The sequence below is a fragment of the Dipodomys spectabilis genome, unplaced genomic scaffold (assembly GCF_019054845.1).
Source record: "Dipodomys spectabilis isolate Male_0828 unplaced genomic scaffold, ASM1905484v1 ptg000250l, whole genome shotgun sequence".
Taxonomy (NCBI): Eukaryota; Metazoa; Chordata; class Mammalia; order Rodentia; family Heteromyidae; genus Dipodomys; species Dipodomys spectabilis.
In genome coordinates, this window is record NW_024870927.1 from 63,160 (window position 1) to 86,548 (window position 23,389).

The 23,389-nt window shown below is 42.9% G+C and overlaps 1 protein-coding gene across 1 annotated transcript in view; it reads left to right on the forward strand.

Annotated features, from left to right (window-relative positions):
* Ankfy1 (ankyrin repeat and FYVE domain containing 1) overlaps positions 1-23,389 on the forward strand; it is a 117,672-nt gene that overhangs the window by 15,266 nt on the left and 79,017 nt on the right. The window contains exons 2-3 of the mRNA XM_042699426.1: positions 8,188-8,380; positions 16,574-16,692. Coding sequence (XP_042555360.1) covers positions 8,188-8,380; positions 16,574-16,692 — 312 coding nt within the window. The remainder of the gene's footprint in view (positions 1-8,187; positions 8,381-16,573; positions 16,693-23,389) is intronic.

Sequence of the window (23,389 nt, forward strand, 5' to 3'; positions counted from 1 at the left end):
ATAATCAGTCTTTTTTGTTGTTGTTGTTGTTGGTCATGGGGCTTGAACTCTGGGTCTGGGCCTGGGCCAGGCACTGTCCCTGAGCTCTTCAGCTCAAGGTGAGCACTCTACCCCTTTAGCCCCAGCACCACTTCCGGTTTACTGTTGGTTAATTGGAGATAAGAGTTTCAGGCACTCCTGCCTGTCCAGGCTGACTTTGAACCACAATCCTCAGTCTCCTGAGTATCTAGGATTACAGGCGTGAGCTACCATCGCCCAGCTCTGTCATCAATTTTGTGCTTGTTTCTTTTCAGTACCTCTCAGTAATCAATCTTATACTACCTTCTAGGTTGACCAATTATAGACATTATCTGACTTTTTACTGTAGTGGACTACGAGTTGCCCCTTTGAGAGATTCTTTTAAAGGGCAGCCCAGCTTGTACCTTTTTCAGGTGGATTAACAGTGAGTTTTTTGTTGTTGTTTAGTTTTTGCATTGCTGAGGATCTAATTCTGGGTATTGTGTATGTTTGGCATACACATTATCACTGAGAGCTACACCCCTCATCCAACAGTGATGATTTCTAGATTATATTGGGCTTTTAGGCCTTTTGGTTTGGGGGTTGACAATTTTGACTTGATATATTGTAATGTTTAAATTAAGGTGATTCATTCATGATTTAGCAGTATTTTCCATTCTTTGTATTGTTGTTTATCACCTCATAGTTCTGATAATGCCTGGTTGATATTTCGTGACTATCTGATCAATCTTAGTACCTAAGTCATTAAACATTTGAATCTCATTCTTTTTTGTGTGCCAATACTAGGGTTTGAACTCAGGGCCTGGGAACTGTCCCTGAGCTTCTTTTGCTCAAAGCTAACACTCTGCCATTTGAACCACAGTTCTACTTCTGATACCCAGATCTGTTTTCTGAGTACCTAGGATAAGTCATCAGCACCTGGCTCCTATTCTACTTGTTATTATTGTTGTTGTTATTATTACTATTAATGCCAGACCTGAGGCTTGAATTCAGGGCCTGGGCACTCTCCCCGAGCTTCTTTTTTTTTTTTTTTGGGTCCAGTCGTGGGGCCTGAACTCTGGGCCTGGGCGCTCTCCCTCAGCTCTTCAGCTCACGGCTAGTGCTCTACCACTTGAGCCACAGTGCCACTTCCAGCTTTTTTCTTTTTGCTTATGTGGTGCTGAGGAATTGAACCCAGGGCCTCAGGCATGCAAGGCAAGCGCTCTTCCACTGAGCCACCTTCCCCCCCCCCCCCCCCCACAACTTCTTTTGCTCAAGGCTAGGACTCTACCACTTGAGCCACAGCTCCACTTTGGCTTTTTCTGTTTATGTGGTACTGAAGAGTCAAATCAAGGGCTTCATGCATGCTAGGCAAGCACTCTACCACTAAGTCACATTCCCAGCCCTTTTGTTATAATTAAGGTGATAAACAGTGGCATTCTACTTTTATTCATTTATTTTATGCTTGGGCTTGATCTCACAGCCTGGGCACTATCCCTTAGCTTTTTCCATTCAAAGCTGGAATTCTACCACTTGAGCCCACAGTTCCACTTCCAGCTTTTTGGTGGTTAATTGTAGATAACAGTCTTGGATTTATCTCCCAGGGTGGCTTTGAACTGGGATCCTCAGATCTCAGCCTCCTGAGTAAGCTAGGATTGTAAGTGGGAACTACTGGGACCAGGCTCCTATTCTACTTTTTTGCCAGTCTTCGGGCTTGAACCCCAACTGGACACTGTCCTTGAGCCTTTGTGGTCAAGGCTAGCACTCTACCACTTGAGCCACAGTGCCATTGCTGGCTTTTTCTGTGTAGTTTATTGGAGATAGGAGTCTCATGATCTTTGCTGTCCAGGCTGGCTTTGATCTCAGCCTCCTGAGTCGGTAGGATTACAGGTGTGAGCTACTGGTGCCCAACCTACTCTACTTTTAATAATTCAGAAACTGTTATAGAAACTGTTACAGTACTTTCCCCTATCAAATAATTATATAACTAATTATATAATTAGGAAGAATAGGAGAATTGCTACCAATTTTGAGTGCATGCGCCTGTCACAGAAGTTGACATTTCATTTTGAAGTAATTAAAAAATTTAACTCAGGACCTGGGTACTGTCCTTGAGTGTTTTTTGCTCTCCCACCTGAGTCATAGTTTTACTTCTTGCTTCTTGGTGGTTAGTTGGAGATAAGAGACCCATGGACTTCTCAGGTTGGCTTTGAACCACAATTCTTATATCTCAGCTTTCTGAATAGCTAGGACTATGGCTGTGAGCCATTGGCACCTAGCCTTTTATATTGAAGCATAACATTACATATAGAACATTATAAATTCTAAGTATAGCAGTCAGTAGCCTATCAAAATGAAATGTGAGTAATCACCACTAAGTAAATTGAGACAGAGAATGTTATCAGTACCTCAGAAAACCTCCTTAAGGATCCCAGTGTGGTAAGACTCCTGCCCTTCCTCCACAGATTACTTCCAAAGTGATTCTTTTTTTTTTGTTGGTCGTGGGGCCTGAACTCTAGGCCTGGATGCTGTCCCTCAGCTCTTCAGCTCAAGGCTAGTGCTCTGCCGCTTGAGCCACAACACCACTTCCAGCTTTTTCTGCTTATGTGGTGCTGAGGAATCGAAGCCAGGGCCTCACGCATGCAAGGCAAGTACTCTACCACTGAGCCACCTTCCCAGCCCCCCAAAATGATTTTTGTAGATGATTTTTGAAAGGAATCGGTTACTCTTTTTAATTTTAATTTTTTTTTTTTTGGGTCCGGTCGTGGGGCCTGAACTCTGTCCCTCAGCTCTTCAGCTCAAGGCTAGCGCTCTACCACTTGAGCCACAGTGCCACTTCTGGCTTTTTTCTTTTTGCTTATGTGGTACTGAGGAATCGAACCCAGGGCCTCATGCATGCAAGGCAAGCGCTCTACCACTGAGCCACCTTCCCAGCCCCTGTTACTTTTAACTGTATGTCCTTCTCCATTTCCTAGTGACACATCTAAAAATTTTTTTTTTTGTTGTTGTTGTTGTTGTTTTGTCAGTCATGGGGCCTGAACTCTGGGCCTGGGTGATGTCCCTCAGATCTTCAGCTTAAGGCTAGTACTCTACCACTTGAACCACAGCACCACTTCTGGCTTTTTCTGCTTATGTGGTACTGAGGAATTGAACCCAGGGCCTCATGCATGCAAAGGTGAGCACTCTACCACTGAGCCACCTTCCCAGTCCTAAAAGTTCTGTTTAAGGAGCTTAATCACTGCTAAGTGAGGTGGCTCACATCTGTAATCACAGCTACTCAGGAGGCAAATATCAGAAAGATGACATTTCTTGACAGTTTGTACAAAGTTAGTAAGATCACATCTCTGGTTCTAGACCACAGGCATAGGTAGGAGGATCACAGTCCAGACAAGTCCTTGGCAAAAAGAAAGAGAAGTCCAACTGTTTCCATTCTGTCTCTCTAGGAAAGATAGTGAAGAGTATAAATACGGTATTCACATGAATGCGCTTCTGTGTTCACTGTGAAGAACTCTTCAGAGCCAGTGATCTCTAAATTTCTCACACTGGAATAAAAAACACTGAGCTGAGTCCACGTGGGGATTTGGTATAATTTCAAGTGCAACTTGCCAAGATTTGGTTAGAAAATATTATAGGATCATTGTAAGTATTGATTTCCTCTACAATCATTGTGTGTGTGTGTGTGTGTGTGTGTGTGTGTGTGTGTATGTGTGTACGTGCACTTGTGTGTGTGTGTGAGAGAGAGAGAGAGAGAGGGAGAGAGAAAAAAACAATGAAATAAAAATAAAAAAAGAGGGAGAGAGAGGGAAGGAGAGAGTCAATTGTGGGGTTCTTGAACTCAGGGCCTAGGTGCTGTCCGTGAGCTTTTTTTTCTCTGTACCACTTTGAGCCACAGCTCCACTTCTGGGTTTTTTGGTTAATTGGAAATAAGAGTCTCAGAGATTTTTCTTCCCAGTCTCACTTTGAACTGCAGTCCTCAGATCTCAGCCTCCTGAGTAGCCAGGATTACAAGCGTGAGCCACCAAGGCCTGGACTCTAACCAACAATTATGTATTTATTTTTATTTATTTATTTTTGGGGGTGAGCCCTGGGACTTTACTGACTGGAGTTTTACTGTGACAGCAGGAAGGCCTCCTAGAGTAGTGCAGCCAGCTGGGCCCACAGTGGCAGGCTGGCGTTGTCTTCATCAAGCCTCACACTCGTTGTTCTTGGAGAGTGCGGTAGCCCCCATGTTCATGAGGTTCTTGATGCCCTGGCCCTCCGCCCAGCCCATCTTCAGCAGCATCTGATAGCCGATGTCTGAGTGATCAGGCTCACTCTCGTCTCCATGGGCTTCTCCAGCTCATCCAGAGGCAGGAAGGCCCTGATGAAGGCTTGCCCAGTTCATCTTGGCCAGGTGCAAGGCCCATCAAAGGTCTTACTCATCTACATGCACCGCAGCTTGTGCTCCCAGGTACCCAGCTTGCTGTCCCCTCCTTGTCGCTGTCATGTCCGGTTTTCCGGTGGTTCATTGGAGATAAGAGTCTTATGGACTTTCTTGCTGAACTTTTGTTGGTCCGTGATGATTATCTGATCATCGGGCACCTGTAGCTAGGTTATTGTGGTAGAGAAAAGCTGTGCACTTAATGAGAACAAAAGGAAGGTGAGGAGAGAGAGGGACATACAGGGACAAAATAGAAATTACTCTTTACTTTTTAAAGGCATACACACCTCTAGTGATCTGCTGCCTCTACTAGGTTCTACCTGCTAAGATGTCCCTTTCTGTTACCTCCCAGTAGCTTCACAAGCTGAGGAATAAGCCTTCAACATGAACTTTTTGGGGATACTTCCAACACAGACTATGTTACAGTTGTTAGAGTTATTGGCAGTAGTTCTGTGCTGTGGGGACATTACTGAGAAGGAAGCAGGTTGGATGGGAGATGGACTTAAAAGCACTATAGGATTTGGAGGATCTGGTAGGGAGAGAGCTCAAGAGATGAAAACAGTAACCTTGTGGTTCATAGTGAGAGATATTGATCTATAGAGGTACCATTTGGGCAGTTGCTTGACTCCCCAAACCTCTGCCCCACAAATACTCCAGAGTCAGGGAAAGATATGTCATGACTGTTTACTTCCTCAGAGAAACTAAATTAAAATGTATGTATTGACAGACTATCAAAGCTCTGTTTTTTACTTTTTACACTCTTAAGGTACAGTTGTAGCTTTGTATTTGATTGTTTTGGTTATTATAAATTATAATAAAAATAATTTACTCTGGGAATGATGGCACAGCCCTATAAGCCTAGCTACTTGAAAGGCAGAGGCAGGAGGATCACGAGGCAAGGTAAGGTAATAGGGCTATCTCAAATACAAAGGTGGAAAAAAACAAAGATGTAAGTTAAAATTTCTAAAAGTGTGAAAGGAGAGGGCTAGAAGTATGGCTCAACTACTGCGTGTACCAAGTCCTGAGTTTGATCCCCAGTAATAAAGAGAAAGAAAACCAGAAACATTTAATTTGTATTCATTTTTCCCAGTAATTAAAAGTTTTGAGAGCAAATGTATCTTGTTTTGTTTACCATTGCCCAGTGACTGGCACCCAGTAGACACTGGTCAATGTTTTTAACAGTGTACTAGAATTTGAACTCAGGACTTTAGGGTTGCTAGGCAGGCACTCCAGCACTTGAGACATGTCCAGGCCCTTTTTGGTTTCGGTTACCTTTCAAACAGAGTCTCACATTTATGCCTGGGCCAGCCTGGACTGTGATTCTCCTATTTATACTTGTAGCTTGGATTACAGCATCAAATTATTTCCCAACTTTTTATTTATTGGTAAGATGATCTCATGAACTTTTTGTCCAGACTGGCATCAAACCCTGATCCTTCCTATCTCCTGTCTCCTGAGTAGCTAGAATTACACATCTGAGCCACTGTGCTTGGCTTTTTTGTTTTGTTTTGTTTTCAAGACTGTCTTGCTAATTCTTTTTTTTGGGGGGGGGGGGGGGTCTGGTTGTGGAGCCTGAACTCTGGGCCTGGGCACTGTCCCTCAGCTCTTCAGCTCAAGGCTAGCACTCTACCACTTGAACCACAGTACCACTTCCGGCTTTTTTCTTTTTGTTTATGTGGTGCTGGGGAATCGAACCCAGGGCTTCATGCATGCAAGGCAAGCGCTCTACCACTGAGCTACCTTCCCAGCCCCCAGTCTTGCTAATTCTTGATCCTCTTCCCCTCAGCTTTCTAAGTAGTAAACCTGCCTTCATACTCAGCTCCCGTGGTGGATTTAATCAATCAAATGCAGTGGTTCTCAGGCTGGGAATGTGGCTTTGGTAGAGTGCTTGCCTAGCATGCATAAAGCCCTGGGTTCGATTCCTTAGTACCACATAAACAGGAAAAGCCAGAAGTGGCACTGTGGCTCAAATGGTAGAATGCTAGCCTTGAGCAAATGAAGCTCAGGGACAATGTCCAGGCCCTGAGTTCAAGCCCCAGGACTGGCAAAAAAAAAAAGAACCCAAAAAAACAAAAAACAAGTACAGTAGTTCTTGTGTTCGTGTGTGTGTATGTGTGTGTGTGTGTGTGTGTGTGTGTGTGTGTGTGTGTGTGTTTGCACTCTACCACTTGAGCCACAGCTCTCCTTCTGGCTTTTTCTTTTTTTTTTTCTTTTTTCGGGGGGAGGGGGTCTGGTCGTGGGGCCTGAACTCTAGGCCTGGGCACTATCCCTCAGCTCTTCAGCTCAAGGTTAGAGCTCTACCACTTGAGCCACAGTGCCACTTTCGGCTTTTTTCTTTTTGCTTATGTGGTGCTAAGGAATTGAACCCAGGGCCTCATGCATGCAAGGCAAGCACTCTTCCACTGAGCCACCTTCCCAGCCCACTTCTGGCTTTTTCTATGTATGTAGTACTGAGGAATCAAACCCCAGGGCTTCATGCATGTGAAGCAAGTACTTTACCATTAAACCACATTCCCAGCTCTCTCAAGGTTTTTTTGCTCAAGGTTAATGCTGTTACCAGTGAGCTACATCTTGAGCCACGTCTTCACTTCCAGCTTTTTGATGATTTATTATAGATAAGAGACTTATACTCATCTCTAGTTAACCACTCAAAAATAGGAAGTGGCACTGTGGCTCATGTGGTGGAGTGCTAGCTTTGAGCACAGAGCCTCTAGGACAGTGCCCAGGCCCTGAGTTCAAGACCCACAACTGACAAAAAAAAAAAAAAAGAAAAAAGCCTTACGTACATTCCTGCCTATGTTGGCTTTAAGCCGTGATCCTCAGATCCTTAATAGTTTGGATTACAGGTATGAGTCACCAGCACCCAGCTCCAACTTTTTAATCTTTTCTAGCTCACCCGTGGATTATGACTTGCTTCAGTCTGAACCATTAGGGACTGTCCTGATGGCGAGGGAGAGCAGGGGAGTGGTAATAAGGTCATAGCCCTAGAATAGGAATACCTGTGCTCATAGGCCAGCCCTTCTCTCAACAAGCTTGCCCAAGGTCTTGAGCAAGTTTGTAATCTCTCTTTGACCCAGTGTCCCTATCTTTTTATTTTTCCCCAAGGGTGTGGGGGATGGTAGTGGGGGAGGAGGTTGTGGTGCTGCTATTAGGACTTGAATTCAGGTCCTTGATATTGTCCTTGAGCTTTTTTGCTCAAGGCTAGTGCTCAACCACTTGAGCCACAGCTCTACTTTCAGCTTTTTTAGTGGTTAATTGAAGATTAGAGTATCATGGACTTTCCTGCCTGGGCTAGCTTTGAACTACCATCTTCAGAGCTCAGCCTCCTGAGTAGCTAAGATTATAGAGGTGAGCCATCAGCACTTGGCTCTCTAGTGTCCTTATCTTTAAAGTATAGCGGGTAATAGTGTATACAACATGTGGTTGTCATGAGATTATGTGAGAGAATTCACGTAAAGCTTTTAGAAAGCATGTAACGTGAAAGTTTTCTAGCACTATTAGTGATTTGAAAAATACCAATGTGATTTTCTTGAGCTTTCTGGCCTTTTCATTAAAAGATTTGCATAGTAGATACTTACCACATCTTTTATGTTTGTTTCTGACTTTGTTAGACTGTTGACCAGCACCATAAACAAAGCCATTCTTTACCTGTATGAGTTACCAAGAATTAGTAGAATGGTTACATAGCTATTCATTTTTAGTAGCTTTCCCATGTGGAGTGCTGTCTGCTTTCCACCTGCTTTATCCTTGCTTCTTTGTTTCCCTTACAGAAGAAGTGGCTAAGTTGGAGAAGCACTTGATGCTTCTTCGACAAGAGTATGTCAAGCTGCAGAAGAAACTGGCAGAGACAGAGAAGAGATGCAGTCTTTTGGCTGCACAAGCAAACAAAGAAAACAGCAGTGAGTCCTTCATCAGCCGTTTACTGACGATAGTGGCAAACCTCTATGAGCAGGAGCAGTACAGGTGAGCTCCTGGGCACAAAGGGAAGTGAGACTTCAACCATGTCATAGCACATGACAGCTTCTCCTTTCACTTTTTAAAAAAATTTAGCTTATATTAGTTATACAAGAGGGAATACATTGCTATCTTCCCACACATGCTACAATATGTTATAGTCAATCTTACTCTTCTCTACCATTCTCCTTTCTCCTTTTCCCTCTTCTCCAAATAACCCTTATTCATTTTCTCTTTTTTTTTTTTTTTTGTCTGTCGTGGGTCTTGAATTCTGGGCCTCGGTGCTGTCTCCCAGCTCTTCAGCTCAAGGCGAGCACTCTACCACTTGAGACACAGTGCCACTTCTGGATTTCTGAGTGGTTTATTGGAGTTAAGAGTCTCACAGAGTTTCCTGCCTGGGCTGGCTCTGAACTGCAATCCTCAGATCTCAGCCTCCTGAATGGCTAAGATTGCAGGCATGAACCACCGATGCCTAGCTTCATTTTTCCCTCTTCCCTTTCCGCTTCCCTTTCCTCTTCCCTCCCTTCCCTTCTCTTGCCTTTTCCCTTCCCTTCCCTTTCCTTCCCTTTCCTCTTCCCTTTCCTTTTTTCTTTCCCTTTCCCTTTCCCTTCCTCTTCCCCTTCCCTTTTTGGCTTGCTTGTCTTTCCTTCCTCTTCCCCTCCTCCTCCCCTTCCCTCTCCCCCTTTCTTCCCTCTCCCCTCCCCCTCCCTGTCCTTGTCCCTGTCCCTTTCCTTCTCCCCTCTCTTCCCCTCCCTCCCCTCTCCCACCTCCCCTTCCCTCCTCTACTCTTCTTGGTGGTACTAGGTATGAACTCAGGGCCATGTCCTTGCTCTGGTTCTGTACCATTTGAACTACATCTCCAGTTCTTCCTCATTCACTTTCTGGCCAAATTTATTTCTCTAATAAAAATTATTATCAAGCCTTTGTTTCCTGGAATGTAAACTCATTGAGGCAAGGATGTTATCAAGGCAACTTTATTTGAAGATGGGGGAGTTAGCTTACATGCTTAGGAATTCAGAGAGGAAATGGTCATGTTCTCTTGGAATCCTGGAATCACTGTGTGGTATAGCATAATGGTTGAGTGGATTTTGGAGCCACACAGTCTGTTAGCAGCCTAAGGGGTTGTTGGCTGTTACAGAACATGTGATAGGTTCCTAATATGTAGCATGGGATTGCTACAGTGTTTACCTTAGGGTTGTTTTGAGGATTAAATAATAAATGCATTTTAGGCAAATAAGTGTGTAAACACATTGTATTTGGATAATTATTCACTTTTTTTTTTTTTTTGGGTCCGGTCGTAGGCCTGAACTCTGGGCCTGGGCGCTGTCCCTCAGCTCTTCAGCTCAAGGCTAGTGCTCTACCACTTGAGTCACAGCACCACTTCCGGCTTTTTTCTTTTTGCTTATGTGGTGCTTGGGAATCGAACCCAGGGCCTCATGCATGTAAGGCAAGTGCTCTACCACTGAGCCACCTTCCCAGCCCTGTTCACTTTTTTAAAATTGAGTTTTGAAGTAGATGCTAAGGTCTACATTGAATTCAAGGTAAAGACGGTGATATTATAAGTAAGGAGAGTAGCTGAGTAAGGGCTCAAAGATAGGAGGGACACAGAGGGTTTAGAGGATAGTGAGAGGGGGGCAGGTTAGCTCATGTGCCCATGTAGGGGAATAATGAGGGAAAAGGGACAAAAGGGACTGTAGTGAATGCTTAAGTGATAAATCTGAGCTTAATCCTCTGGTCTGCACGTGGCAGCTTTTGAGATAGGGACTCTTTAAATCCAAGTGCCGGTAGATTAGCCTGTAGGGTTGTATGTGTAAAAATAAAGAGGTAAGGGGAGCTGTGACTTGAAGTGGTAGATGCCAGTCTTGAGCAAAAGAACTCAGGGACAGCACCCAGGTCCCAAGTTCAAGCCCCAGGACTGACAAAAAATAAAATAATACCCTGGCACTGGTGGCTCATGCCTGTAATCCTAGCTACTCAGGAGGCTGAGATCTGAGGATCATGGCTCAAAGCCAGCCCAGGCAGGAAAGTCCATGAGATGCTTATCTCCAATTAACCACCAGAAAACCAGAAGTGATGCTGTGGCTCAAGTGTTAGAGCACTAGCCTTGTGCTGAAGAGCTCAGGGACAGCACCCAGGCCCAGAGTTCAAGCCCCACCACTGACAAACCTTTTTTTTTTTTTTTTGGGTTTGGTCATGGGGCCTGAACTCTGGGCCTGGGTGCTGTCCCTCAGCTTTCAGCTCAAGGCTAGTGCTCTACCACTTGAGCCACAGCGCCACTTCGGGCTTTTTTTCTTTTTGCTTATGTAGTGCTGGGGAATCGAACCCAGGGCCTCATGCATACAAAGCTAGCGCTCTACCCCTGAGCCACCTTCCCAGCCCCCCGACAAACATTTTTAAAAATTAAAAAAAAGCTGGGCGCCGGTGGCTCATGCCTGTAATCCTAGCTACTCAGGAGGCTGAGATCTGAGGATCGCGGTTCAAAGCCAGCCCAGGCAGGAGAGACCTTGAGACTCCTATCTCCATAAACCACCAGAAAACAGGAAGTGGCGCTGTAGCTCAAGTGGTAGAGCGCTCGCCTTGAGCTGAAGAGCTGAGGGACAGTGCCCAGGCCCAGAGTTCAAGCCCCACGACCGACCAAAAAAATAAAAATAAATAAATAAAGAGAAGAAAGCCGAGAGAATGCCTATAATGTACACAAGCAAGAGCAGAAACAGTGAAGGACTGACTTGGGATGATGACTGTGGAAAACAAACAAGTGAATGGCGTAATTCCCTATCTTGTATAGATGTGGTTGCCTCTCAAACCCTTTTTCCATGGACAAGCAAAAATTCTGCTTCCTACTGGTCTAAGGAGTCCCACATATGTCTGTTTCTGTCACGTCTTTCCTGTGCTCCAGTTTCTCTTCCAAGAGTGAGGTGTTTGCCATATCACTCATCAATGGACCACATTTCAAATGTTGTAGCTCTAGGGGCTGGGGAGGTGGCTCAGTGGTAGAGCGCTTGCCTTGCATGCCTGAGGCCCTGGGTTCGATTCCTCAGCACCACATAAGCAGAAAGAAAAAAAGCTGGAAGTGGCGCTGTGGCTCAAGTGGTAGAGCACTAGCCTTGAGCTGAAGAGCTGAGGGACAGCGCGCAGGCCCAGAGTTCAGGCCCCACGACCGGACCCAAAAAACAAACAAACAAACAAACAAAAAAAATGTTGTAGCTCTAGGAGACCATGAGAATGAGACTGGACAAGTTCCCTTCTGGTCTCTCTTACCTAAGCAGCTGTGTGTGGTTTCATGATTCTAGCAAATCTCCCTTCAGCTTTTAAAACCTGCCTTTTATCTAAAGAAGATTGAAGTGGCTGTTACTATCTATACTTAAGTAGAGCTCCTGTAGTGGACAGCTCTTGAGATGATGTATTTAAATTGGGAAATGGGTTTCTAAAGCAGAGTAGTAAAAAAGCACCTTTGTCCCATAGCACGTGTAGTGTTGAAGAATTTAAATAGTACTTTTATTTGCATCTTAGTAACTGAATTGACTGACATGTAAGTTTTATGTTTTTTTCTGTGGATCATGTGGAAAAAAACTCATGCATATGTTTAGTTCAAGAGAACAAAACTGTTTAGTCCCATAAGTGATTTAAAATGATAGTTTGCTGTAGTTCTTCACTGTATTACTGTATTCATGATGAATGAATGCAGGTCATAATTTTTCCTATTGAATGTTTAAGAAACTTTTTTTTTTTTCCTCCGGTCGTGGGTCTTGAACTTTGGGCCTCGGTGCTGTCCCTGAACTCTTCAGTTCAGGGTGAGCACTCTATCATTGAGCCACAGTGCCACTTCTGGTTTTCTGGTGGTTAATTGTAGATAAGAGTCTCACAGACTTTCTTGCCTGGGCACTTTGAACCGCGATCCTCAGATCTCAGCCTCCTGAGTAGCTAGGATTACAGGCATGATCCACCAGTGCCCAGCTAAGAAACTCTTAAAAAAAATTCTGTGTACTGGTACTGGGGCTTGAACTTGGGGACCTAGGTGCTGTCCCTGAGCTCTTTTGGTCAAGGCTAGGGCTTTTCCATGTGGGCCGCAGCTCTACTTCTAGCTTTTTGGTGGTGAATTGGAGAGAAGAGTCTCTGCCCCTGTTGACTTCAAATTGCTATCCTCAGATCTCAGTCTCCTGAGTAGTGAGGATTACAGGCATGAGCTTTAGTTTATGTATTTTAAAAAGATACTTTTTTTTTTCCTTTTCAGTTCTGAGAATCAGACCTACTTTTTGTAAATATTTGGCAAGTGTTCCACCACTGAGCTACATCCTTGGCCCAGGAAAATACTCCTTAATTGACTGAAATGAAGTTTTTTATTTTTCTTTTATTTTTATGAGTTAGGTGCATATGGCTCACACCTGTAATCATAGCTACCTAGGAGGCTGAGATCTAAGGATCGAAATTCAAAGCTAGCCCAGGCAAGAAAGTCCATGAGACTCTTAACTCAAATTAATTACAGAAAAAGCTAGTAGTGGTGCTGGGGCTCAAGTGGTAGAGTACTAGCCTTAAGCAAAAGGAGCCTGGAAACAGCACCCAGACCCAGAGTTCAAGCTACACTACCAGCAAAAAAAAAAAAAAAAAAAAAAAAAAAAAAGACAAGGTGGACACTGTTGGCTCATGCCTCTAATTGTAGCAGCTCAGGAGGTTGAGATCTTAGTATCACAGTTTGAAGCCAGCCTGGACAGGAAAGTCTGTGGCTCAAGTCTGTGGTAGAGTGCTAGTCTTGATCAAAAGAGCCCAAGGACCGTGCCCAATCCCTGAGTTCAAGCCTCATGACTGCAAGCGCGCGCACGTATGCACACGCACACGTACACACACACACACACACACACACACACACACACGGGTCTTAATTATTTTTACATAGAACTTACTAGTTTTCTCTCTCACTCTGTCTCTGTTTCTGGTGGTACTGGTGTTTGAACTCAGGGCTTCACTGATTTTTGCTTTGGAATTGGAGATGAAGTCTTTCAGAGTTTTTTTCCCAGTCTAATTTTGAATCTCTCTTTTTTTTTTTTCCCCTTTGTTGGTCATGGGGCTTGAACTCTGGGCCTGGCCTCTTCAGCTCAAGGCAGGTGCTTTACCACTTGAGCCACAGTGCCACTTCTAGTTTTTCTAGTGGTTAATTAGAGACAAGAGTCTCACATACGTTCCTGCCCAGGCTGGCTTTGAAGGGGGATCCTCAGATTTCAGCCTCCTAAGTAGCTAGGATTACAGGTTTGAGCCACCAGCACGCGGCTTAACTTTGAAACTTGATCATCAGAGCTCAACCTCAATAACTAGGGTTGTAGGCCTGCGCCAGTGCTGCCCAGCAATGGTTGTAGGAATTTTATAGAAAAGTTCATAGACAGTAAATGCTGGGTTCCAGTGGGTCTTTCTTATGATTTTAGCTACTCAGGAGGTTGAGTTCTGATGATTGTGGTTCAAAGCAAGCCTGGGCAGGAAAGTCTATGAGACTCTTATCTCTAGTTAGCCACCCAGCAGCTAAAAGTAGAGCTGTGTATGCATGCCAGGCGCCGGTGGCTCACACCTATAATCCAAGCTACTCAGGAGGCTGCAATCTGAGGATTGCAGTTCAAAGCCAGCCTGGGCAGGAAAGTCCATGAGATATTTATCTCCAACAAACCACTAGAAAACTGGAAGTGGTGCTTGTGGCTCATGTGGTAGAATGCTTGCCTTGAGCTGAAGAGCTGAGGGATAGCACCCAGGCCCAGAGTTCAAGCCCCATAACTGACAAAAAAAAAAAAGGTAGAGCTGTGGCTCAAATGGTAGAACACCAGCCTTGAGTGTAAAAAGCTCAGGGATAGTATGCAGGCTCTGTAAGCTCACACCTGTAAATCCTAGCTACTCAGGAGACTGAGATCTGAGGATTGAAGTTTGAAGTCAGCCTGGTCAGGAAAGTCCATGAGATTCTTATCTCCAATAAAACCACCACCAAAAAAAAAAAAAAAAAGCCAGAAGTGGTGCTGTGGCTCAAGTGCTAGCCTTGAGTAAAAGAATCTCAGGGACAGTGCCCAGGCACTGAGTTCAAGCCCCAGTACCAGCACGAAAATAAAACAAATATAGACAGCAAGATTCCATTTATTAGAAATTAATTATTTTTATTTTTAAATTTACCATATTGTTATAAAGGTTATATACAGAGGGATTACAAATACATGAGTCAGGTAATCAGTACATTTCCTTTATACAGTGTCTTAATTCTTTGTAACTATGTTAAAGTGATTTGTACTTTGTAAGAAGGCTCTGATTTTCATTGAACTTTTTTCATAGGATATGATTTGAGGCAGTTATATATAGAATATTAGTTATACTTATTGATGAAAATGTTCTCTTATTATTGTAACAATTTGAAAATATAAATATTAAATGTTGTAATGAAATAGTTTCAGCTTGGTTTTGATTTTTCTTTTGTCTTTGTTGGTTGTGGTACTTGAACTCAGGGTCTGGGCACTGTCCTTGAATTTCTGCTCAAGGCTAGTGCTTTACCACTTTGAGCTACATCTTCATTTCCATTTTTCTGGTAGTTAATTGGAAATAAGAGTCTCATTGACTTTCCTGCCTAGGTTGGCTTTGAAATACGATCCTCAGATCTCAATTTCATGAGTAACTAGGATTACAGGTGTGAGTCACCAGCACCCAGCTGATTTTTTTAAATGTGGGATGTGTGTGTGTGTGTGTGTGTGTGTGTGTGTGTGTGTGTGTGTGTGTGTATGTGTATGTGTATGTGTATGCATGCGCACAGATGTGCATACCAGTACTTGAACTTAGGGCCTCAAGCTTTTGCTTGTGTGTTTTACTCATTGCTGGTGCTCTCTCACTTGCAACATGTCTCGATTTTCCTCTCACGATTAAAAAGTTTTGTTTTTTGTCCTGAGTAGCTAGGATTATAGATGTGAGCCATCAGTGTCTGGCAGCATAAAGTGTGTTCTAGGCAGTACACTACACAAAGTATGATGTAACATCTATATCAGATATTGGATAGAAATAATATTCCTTTTCGGTCTTCCTTTAAGTAGATGAGTTAATTTTTCTTTTTCTTTTCCCCCCCATGTATTGTTTCTTTGTTTCTGAAGGCTTTCCAACATAATAAATAATTTAAAAAGGGAATGTGAAATAAAAAGAAAGATAAATATAAGCAGGATAATGATAAGGAATGATTTTGCCTTTCTGCTAGCTTAGCCATGTACTTGCTCTCATCAGCCCAGTGGATCATTTGCCCCGCTACTTTTCTCTCTTAGCATTTGACATTTCAGAGTTAAACACAAGTATCTGTTTAGGAATCTCTTTTCATATGTCCTCATGTCCATATATCATAAATAGGGACATATTTTGAAAAAAATACTTTGTTTTAAAGATAAAATCTCACTATGTGTCCTCCCTTATCTTGAACTTGTGATTGTCCTTCTTTAGGCTGACATTTCAGGCTTGTACTACCATGCCCAGCTTCAACCCACCTTTATTTTTTTTTTTTGCTGGTAGTGAGGCCTGAACTCTGGGCTTGGACATTTTGTCTCAGCTCTTCAGCTCAAGGCTAGCGCTCTACCACTTGAGTCACAGTGCCACTTCTGGCTTTTTCTGCGTATGTGGTGCTGAGGAATCAAACCCAGGGTCTCATGCATGCAAGGCAAGCACTCTACCACTGAGCCACTTTCCCAACCCCAGCCCACCTCATTTCTTAATAGTTATAGGTGACAATATTAGGTCTGAATGTAAGACATATTTTGTTGAATATTTTTTGAGTATAGCAGCAATTGTAGACTCAGAGCTGCCATCACGGTCTTTAAGCTTTCCATTTTTCTCTCTCTGATGGCTTATCTTTATCTTTTCATAAAACATCTTTATATATGAATGTTCATCATCTAACTTGTAGGTTCACCACCATAAGGGACTTATTAGAAAATGTATTTGAAAAAACAGTATCATGTATGAGTTAAAGTTAAAAGTTAGAAATAGAAAATATTTCCAGGAGCTCCAGTGGCGCAATTGGTTAGTGCGCGGTACTTATAAGAAAATATTTCCAGCAACATACTACAAACATGGCCCAACAAATAATTTTTGCTCTGATTATTTTCTTTTGCTGATACATATATACTTACCAGCTATGAATCCTAGCTATATCTAATTATGATTACAGTTTTCTTGTTATAAATGTGCTTTTTTTTTTTTTTTTATCAGTGACCTGAAGATAAAGGTTGGTGGCAGGCATATCAGTGCTCACAAGTTTGTACTGGCAGCCCGAAGTGACAGCTGGAGTCTGGCTAACTTGTCTTCCACTAAGGAGCTGGACTTGTCAGGTGAGACTCTGACCTATCAGGGACACAAGTCACAGAGTAACTCAGCAGAAAGGGTTTGTGATTTTGAAATTTTTTTTAATCTTATTTTAATTTTCTTTCAAATGTTTTTTAAAACAAGTTTTTTTTATTGTGAAAATACTGTACAGAGGGGTTACAGTTATATGAGCAAGGTAATGAGTACATTTCTTATCAAGCATTGTTGTCTCCTCCTTTGTTTTTCCCTTACAATCCCTTCCTTCCCATCTTCACAACTACACTTCACCCCCCCTCCCCCAAATTGTAAAGTTCATTTTCAACATAGTGTCTTCTACACCTCATTGTTCCAATGGGTCAACCTGTATCCCTATTTAAACATTTTGTTTTTTCCCTTTCCCTCCCCAAATTATACTGACACCAAATACAGTGAAAACAGGGTTATACTATGGGGGAGAAACATACAAAACAACAAAAAAAATCACATAGTACATTATAAATACATTAGAAACAATAGCAAGCAAGAAAAAAACCACTTGTGTCCCTATCTTGGGGTTCATTTCGCTTAACTTCATCTTATCTGGTCATATGTACATAGCTTTTGACCTTTTCTGCTTGTTTCAGACACATACTAGTTATTGCAAATAGGGGAAACCATGGGACCTATGTTTCTTTGGGTGAATTTTTTTTTATTTGATGGATGTGAAATATTTTTCTTACCAATTGATGGTGATCGTAAGAGACAAATTTACTTGTAGATACTTGTCTTTAATCCCTGGGTAACAAGTCATAAATATTTGAGTATGACAGTGTTCTTAAGAGTTATAAATATATTTCATCTACTCATTTCATATAGTTGTTTTGTATAAATACAGAAATATATTTTCCTCTACTCCAAAAAGGAAGTTTTGCTGTAAGCTTGCTTATGTTTACATTTCTGTGTGTGTGTGTGTGTGTGTGTGTGTGTGTGTGTGTGTGTGTGTGTGTGTGTGTGTGTGTGTGTGTGTGTGTGTGTGTGTGTGTGTGTGTATGCATGCACGCACATGATATTTTGTTTTTGGTCTTTCTGGGGTTTATTGCAGCAGCCCTTAAAATTATGTAACTTCCAGAATGATTTTTTTCTTTTTTCTTTTTCCGTTTGGTAGTGGAACTGGTCACAAGAAACAAAAGAAGCCACATCAAGAGTCTTTATTAGAGAGCCAGCATGTGTAGAGTACTAGCCTTAAGCACAAACATATTCAGGGACAGCACCCAGGCTCAGAGTCAAGCCCCGGGACCAACAAAGAAAGAAAAAGTTTCACAAACTTTCCTGTCCTGCTGGTTTCTCTTGAGTTGCTGGAATTATAGGTGTGAGCCATTGGTGCCCAGCTTGGTCAGCTATTTCTTACTTAGAAAAACAAAAGATATTGATTGATCCTGGAAGAGAAACAATAATGAGCTAATTCTAGCAAGTCTTGAGGCCAGGAGGAGAGTACTTTTTGTGTAAAATAAAGCAACTTTTATCAGGCAAAGTGGTTGTTTCTAGCCCCTTTGAAGCACTTTATCAATAGTAGCTCATGTTATTTTAGAGAGTTTCCAATGTCTTAGCATGGGTGTTTTGAAGCTGGGCTGTATGATTTCTCAAGCAAAGGTCTTAATTTCCTGGCATAGAGCTTAGGGTATGAAGTCATGCAGCTCTCCTGGAATGTGTCCTGGGTCCTGTCTAGCTAAGCTTCTTTTCCTCATTTACATTCTGATTAGGAAAGCTATGCACTGAAATACCATATAGGGAGATTCCCCTGTGCATCGGTCCCAGAATAGTTTCCCAAACTCTGCCGAGGCACACCACAGTGCTCTAGCAAGCTCAGGAAGATCTATGTGGTATTTCAAGAGAGCCAGCAGTCCTCCATATCTATTAAGTACCGTGTGACAACTACCTCAAGACTGTTCAGTTTCAGTACTAAATTCTGAATTGTTCTTTTTGATGACATTCATAACAGTTTTAAAATATAGTAAAAATTTCTTCCTTCCTTCCTAACTTCCTAACTTCCTTCCTTCCTTTTTTTTTTGCCAGTCCTGGGACTGGCACTGGACATTGTCCCTCAGCTTTTGCACAAGGCTAGCACTCTACCACTTGAGCCGCAGTGCCATTTCTGGCTTTTTCTGTCTATGTGGTACTGAAGAATTGATCCCAGGGCTTTATGCTTGCTAGGTAAGCACTTTACCACTAAGCCACATTCCTAACGCAATAATATTTTTGGTCCATTGTGGGGCCTGGACTCTATCCCTCAGCTCTTCAGCTCAAGGCGAGCGCTGTACCACTTGAGCCACAGCACTGCTTCCAGTTTTCTAGTGGTTAATTAGAGATAAGTGTCTCACAGACTTTCCTGCCCCGGCTGGCTGTGAATTAAGATCCTCAGATCTCAGCCTCCTGAGTAGCTAGGATTACAGGTGTTAGCCACTGGGCTTGGCACAAATCTTTTGGTAAGACTTGTTTAAAGGTGTAGTCTACTCCATCTATCTATCTATCTATCTATCTATCTATCTATCTATCTATCTATCTATCTATCTATCTATCATCTATCTATCTATCATCTATCTATCTATCTATCTATCTATCTATCTATCTATCTATCTATCTATCTATCTATCTATCTAATCTATCTATCTATCTATCTCTAGTATTGGGGCTTGAACCCAGGGTTTGGGTGCTGTCCCATTGCATTTTCACTTAAGCCTGGAGCTCTACCACTTGAGTTGCAGTTCCACTTCCATCTTTTCTATTAGTTCATTGGAGATAGAGTGTTACAGGTTGGTCTGCTGGGCTGGCTTTGAACTGTGATTCCCAGATCTCAGCCTTCTGAGTAGTACACGGGAGCCACCGGTGCTGGGGTTTCCTATGCAATTTTTGTAGAATCTCCCAGTTACAAATTGTCTTTTTTTCATCTCAGGATGTCTTTGTTTTGCCTTCGTATCTAAAGGATACATTTGTTGAACATAAAAATCTCAGCTAGTAGGTTTTTATATCTTCTCAGCATTTATTTAAAGATGTTTTTACTGTGTTCTTGTCTTCCTTAGTTTCTGATGAGAAATCTGTGGTTATTGGAATCTTTCCCCTGTGTGCAATGTGTCATCATTTTTCTGTAGTTGTTTTCAGCAAAAGTTGTTCTAAATTCTCATAAAATATATATAACAAAACTTAAACATCTTCAGTTAGGTAACACTAATTATATTCAAATTGTCCTATAGCCATTCTCCAGAACTACTTCATCTTTTTCCTTTTCTTTTTCTTTTTTGTCCATTCCTGGGACATGAACTCTGGGCCTGGGCACTGTCCCTGAGCTTCTTTGGCTCAAGGTTAGCACTCTACCACTTGACACACAACCCCACTTCTGGCTTTTTCTGTGATTAATTGGAGCTGATCATGATTCAAAGTCAGCCCAGGCAGGAAAGCCAGTAAGACTTTTATCTCCAATTTACCATCAGAAAAACAAGTTTTTCTGGTGTTGTGGATCAAGTGGTAGAGAACTAACCTTCAGCTGACGAGCTCAGGGAAAGTGCTCAAGCCCAGAGTTCAAGCCCTATGACTGACATACACAAAAGAGTGTCACAGACTTTCCTGTTGGGATGGCTTTGAACTGTGATCCTCAGATCTCAGCCTCCTGAGTAGCTAGGATTACAGGTTTGGGCTGCTGGCGCTCTGCTGAATTTCTTCATTTTGCAAAACTTAAAGCTTATATCCATAAAACAGCAGTTCTCCATTACTTCGTCCCAAGTCCATGGCAAATACATTTCTATTTTCTGAAACTGAATTTAACTGCCTTAGAAACCTTATATATAAGGTTATAGAGTTTTTTGTTCGTGGCTAGCACTCTTCCATTTGAGCCACAGTTCTGCTTCTTCTTTTTTGATACTTAATTAGAGATGAGTCTCATGAACTTTCCTGCTCAGGCTAGCTTTGTACCAAGAACTTCGATCTCAGCCTTCTGAGTAACCCTTGCCAATTGTGTGTCTTTTATTGTGTGAGTGTGTGTGGGGAGGGAGCAGGAATCCTGGGACTTGAACTCAGGGCCTGGGCAATGTCCTTGAGCTTTTGTGCTCTAAGCTAGTGCCCTACCACTTGAATTATAGTTCTGCTTCAGGCTTTTTGGTAGTTTATTGGAGATAAGAGTCTCACAGACTTTAATGACTTAGCTGGCTTGGAACTGCCTCTGATCTTAGCCTCAGCCTCCTGAATAGTGAAGATTACAGCATGAGGCACTGGTACCTCTTCCTCCCACCCCCATTCTGTGTGTGTGTGTGTGCGTGCGCACGCGCATGCCTGTGTACATGTGCATCCATATATGCAAGCGGGTCCTGGTGCTTGAACTCAGGGGCTGAGCACTGTCTCTGAGCTTCTTCTGCTCAAGACTAGCACTCTACCACTTGAGCCATAGTACTACTTCTGGCTTTTTCTGTTTATGTGGTACTGAGGATTCTAACCTAGGGCTTCATGAATGCTAGGCAAGCACTCTACAACTAAGCCACATTCCCAACCCTGCACAGGTCTCTTTTAATCTTTGTTTTTCATATTCATCTTCTCTTTTTCTTCTGGTTGGTTTGTTTGGGTTTTTTTTTGGCGGTAGTAGGGCTTGAACTCTAGGCTTAGGCGCTGTCCCTGTGTTCTTCAGCTCAAGGCAAGCACTCTACTGCTTGCCTACTTGCTTTACTCCACAGGGTCACTTCCAGTTTTCTTTTTCTTTTCTTTCTTTTTTTTTTTTTTGGGTCCGGTCGTGGGGCCTGAACTCTGGGCCTGGGGCACTGTCCCTCAGCTCTTCAGCTCAAGGCTAGCGCTCTACCACTTGAGCCACAGTGCCACTTCTAGTTTTTTCTTTTTGCTTATGTGGTGCTGAGGAATCAAACCCAGGGCCTCACGTATGCAAGGCAAGCACTCTACCACTGAGCCACCTTCCCAGCCCCTCACTTCCAGTTTTCTATTGGTTTATTGGAGATAAGAGACTCACAGACTTTCCTTCCTGGGCTGGCTTTGAACCATGATCCTCAGATCTCAGCCTCCTGAGTAGGTAGGATTACAGGCGTGAGCCACTGACACCCCACTGGGTAATTTTTTTTTTCAATGTGAGAATTGAGTTCACGGCTTCCCATTTGGTAGGCAGGTGCTCTACCACTTGAACTGTACCCTTAGCATTTTTTAGCGTTGCCTAAGTTTTACACAGGGTCTTGCTTTATGTCCAGGCCCTCTTGGGCTGCAGGTTCTCCCTCTTGTGCTTCTTCCGGTCCCTGGAGATGACCGGTGAGAGCCATTGTGCTTAGCCATTGGTTGAGATAAAACTTTGTGTGTATGCCATTCATTGGGCTTGAACTCTGAGCCTGGACACTGTCTGAATGGTTATGCTCAAGGCTAGTGCTCTATCACTTGAGCCACAGTTCCACTACTGTCATTAACTAGAGATAAGAGTCTCAGACTTTCCTGCTTGGGCTGGCTTTGAATTGCAATCCTCAGATCTCAGCCTCCTTGAATAGCTAGAACTACAGGTATATGCCACTGTCACTTGACAGATAGTTTTAACTAATGCATACTTTTTTCCAGTTTTTGTGATACTGAGGTTTGAACTCAGGGCTTCTGCACTCCTTGACAGTTATTCTACCACTTGAGTTACATTTCCAGCACATAGTTTTTTTTCTTTTCTTTTTTTTCTGGTTCGGTCGTGGGGCCTGAACTCTGGGCCTGGGCACTGTCCCTCAGCTCTTCAGCTCAAGGCTAGCACTCTACCACTTGAGCCACAGTGCCACTTCTGGCTTTTTTCTTTTCTGCTTATGTGGTGCTGAGAGGAATCGAACCCAGGGCCTTATGCATGCAAGGCAAGCTCTCTACCACTGAGCCACCTTCCCATCCCAATATTTTTTTTTTTATTGTAAAGATACTATACAGAGGGTTACAGTTACATGAGTGAGGTAATGAGTACACTTCCTCTTGAACATTGTTACCCCCTCCATTGTTTTCCCCCTACATCCCCTCCCTCCCTCCCTTCCCCGAGGTCCTTTTTTTTTTTTATTGTGATTAAGTGATTACATAATTTCAAAGTCACAAGTTCATTCTAACTTTCCTGGAGCAAATTGTCTATCACAGTCTGTAATATATAACAGTGTTCACATGTTATATACCATATTTGTGATCAGCAGCATGGGGATATTTAGTAGTGGTTCAACCAGATGAGCGGGAGTTCTTTGTTTCTTAAGTCCTGTTAGTTTTGTCATATCACCTAACATTTTGGATTTAGCATCCACTTATCAGGGAGACCATGTACCGTTTGTCTCTTCGTTCTTGGCTTACCTCGCTCAACATGATTCCTTCTAGCTCCATCCATTTCCCTGCAAATGCCATTATTTTGTCATTTCTAATGGCTGCATAATATTCCATTGTGTATAGATACCACAATTTTTGGATCCATTCATCTGTGGTGGGGCATCTAGGTTGTTTCCATATCCTAGCTATTGTGAACAGTGCTGCAATAAACATGGAGGTGCACGTGTCCTTGTATATTGGTTCCTGTTGTTCAGGGTAGATGCCTAGAAGTGGTATGACTGGGTCGTAAGGGAGGTCAATCTTTAGCTTTCTAAGGACCCTCCAGACTGCTTTCCAAAGTGGTTGTATAAGTGTACATTCCCACCAGCAGTGTAATAGGGTTCCTCTTTCTCCACATCCCCTCCAGCATTTGTCGTTGGCTGATTTGTGGATGTGGGA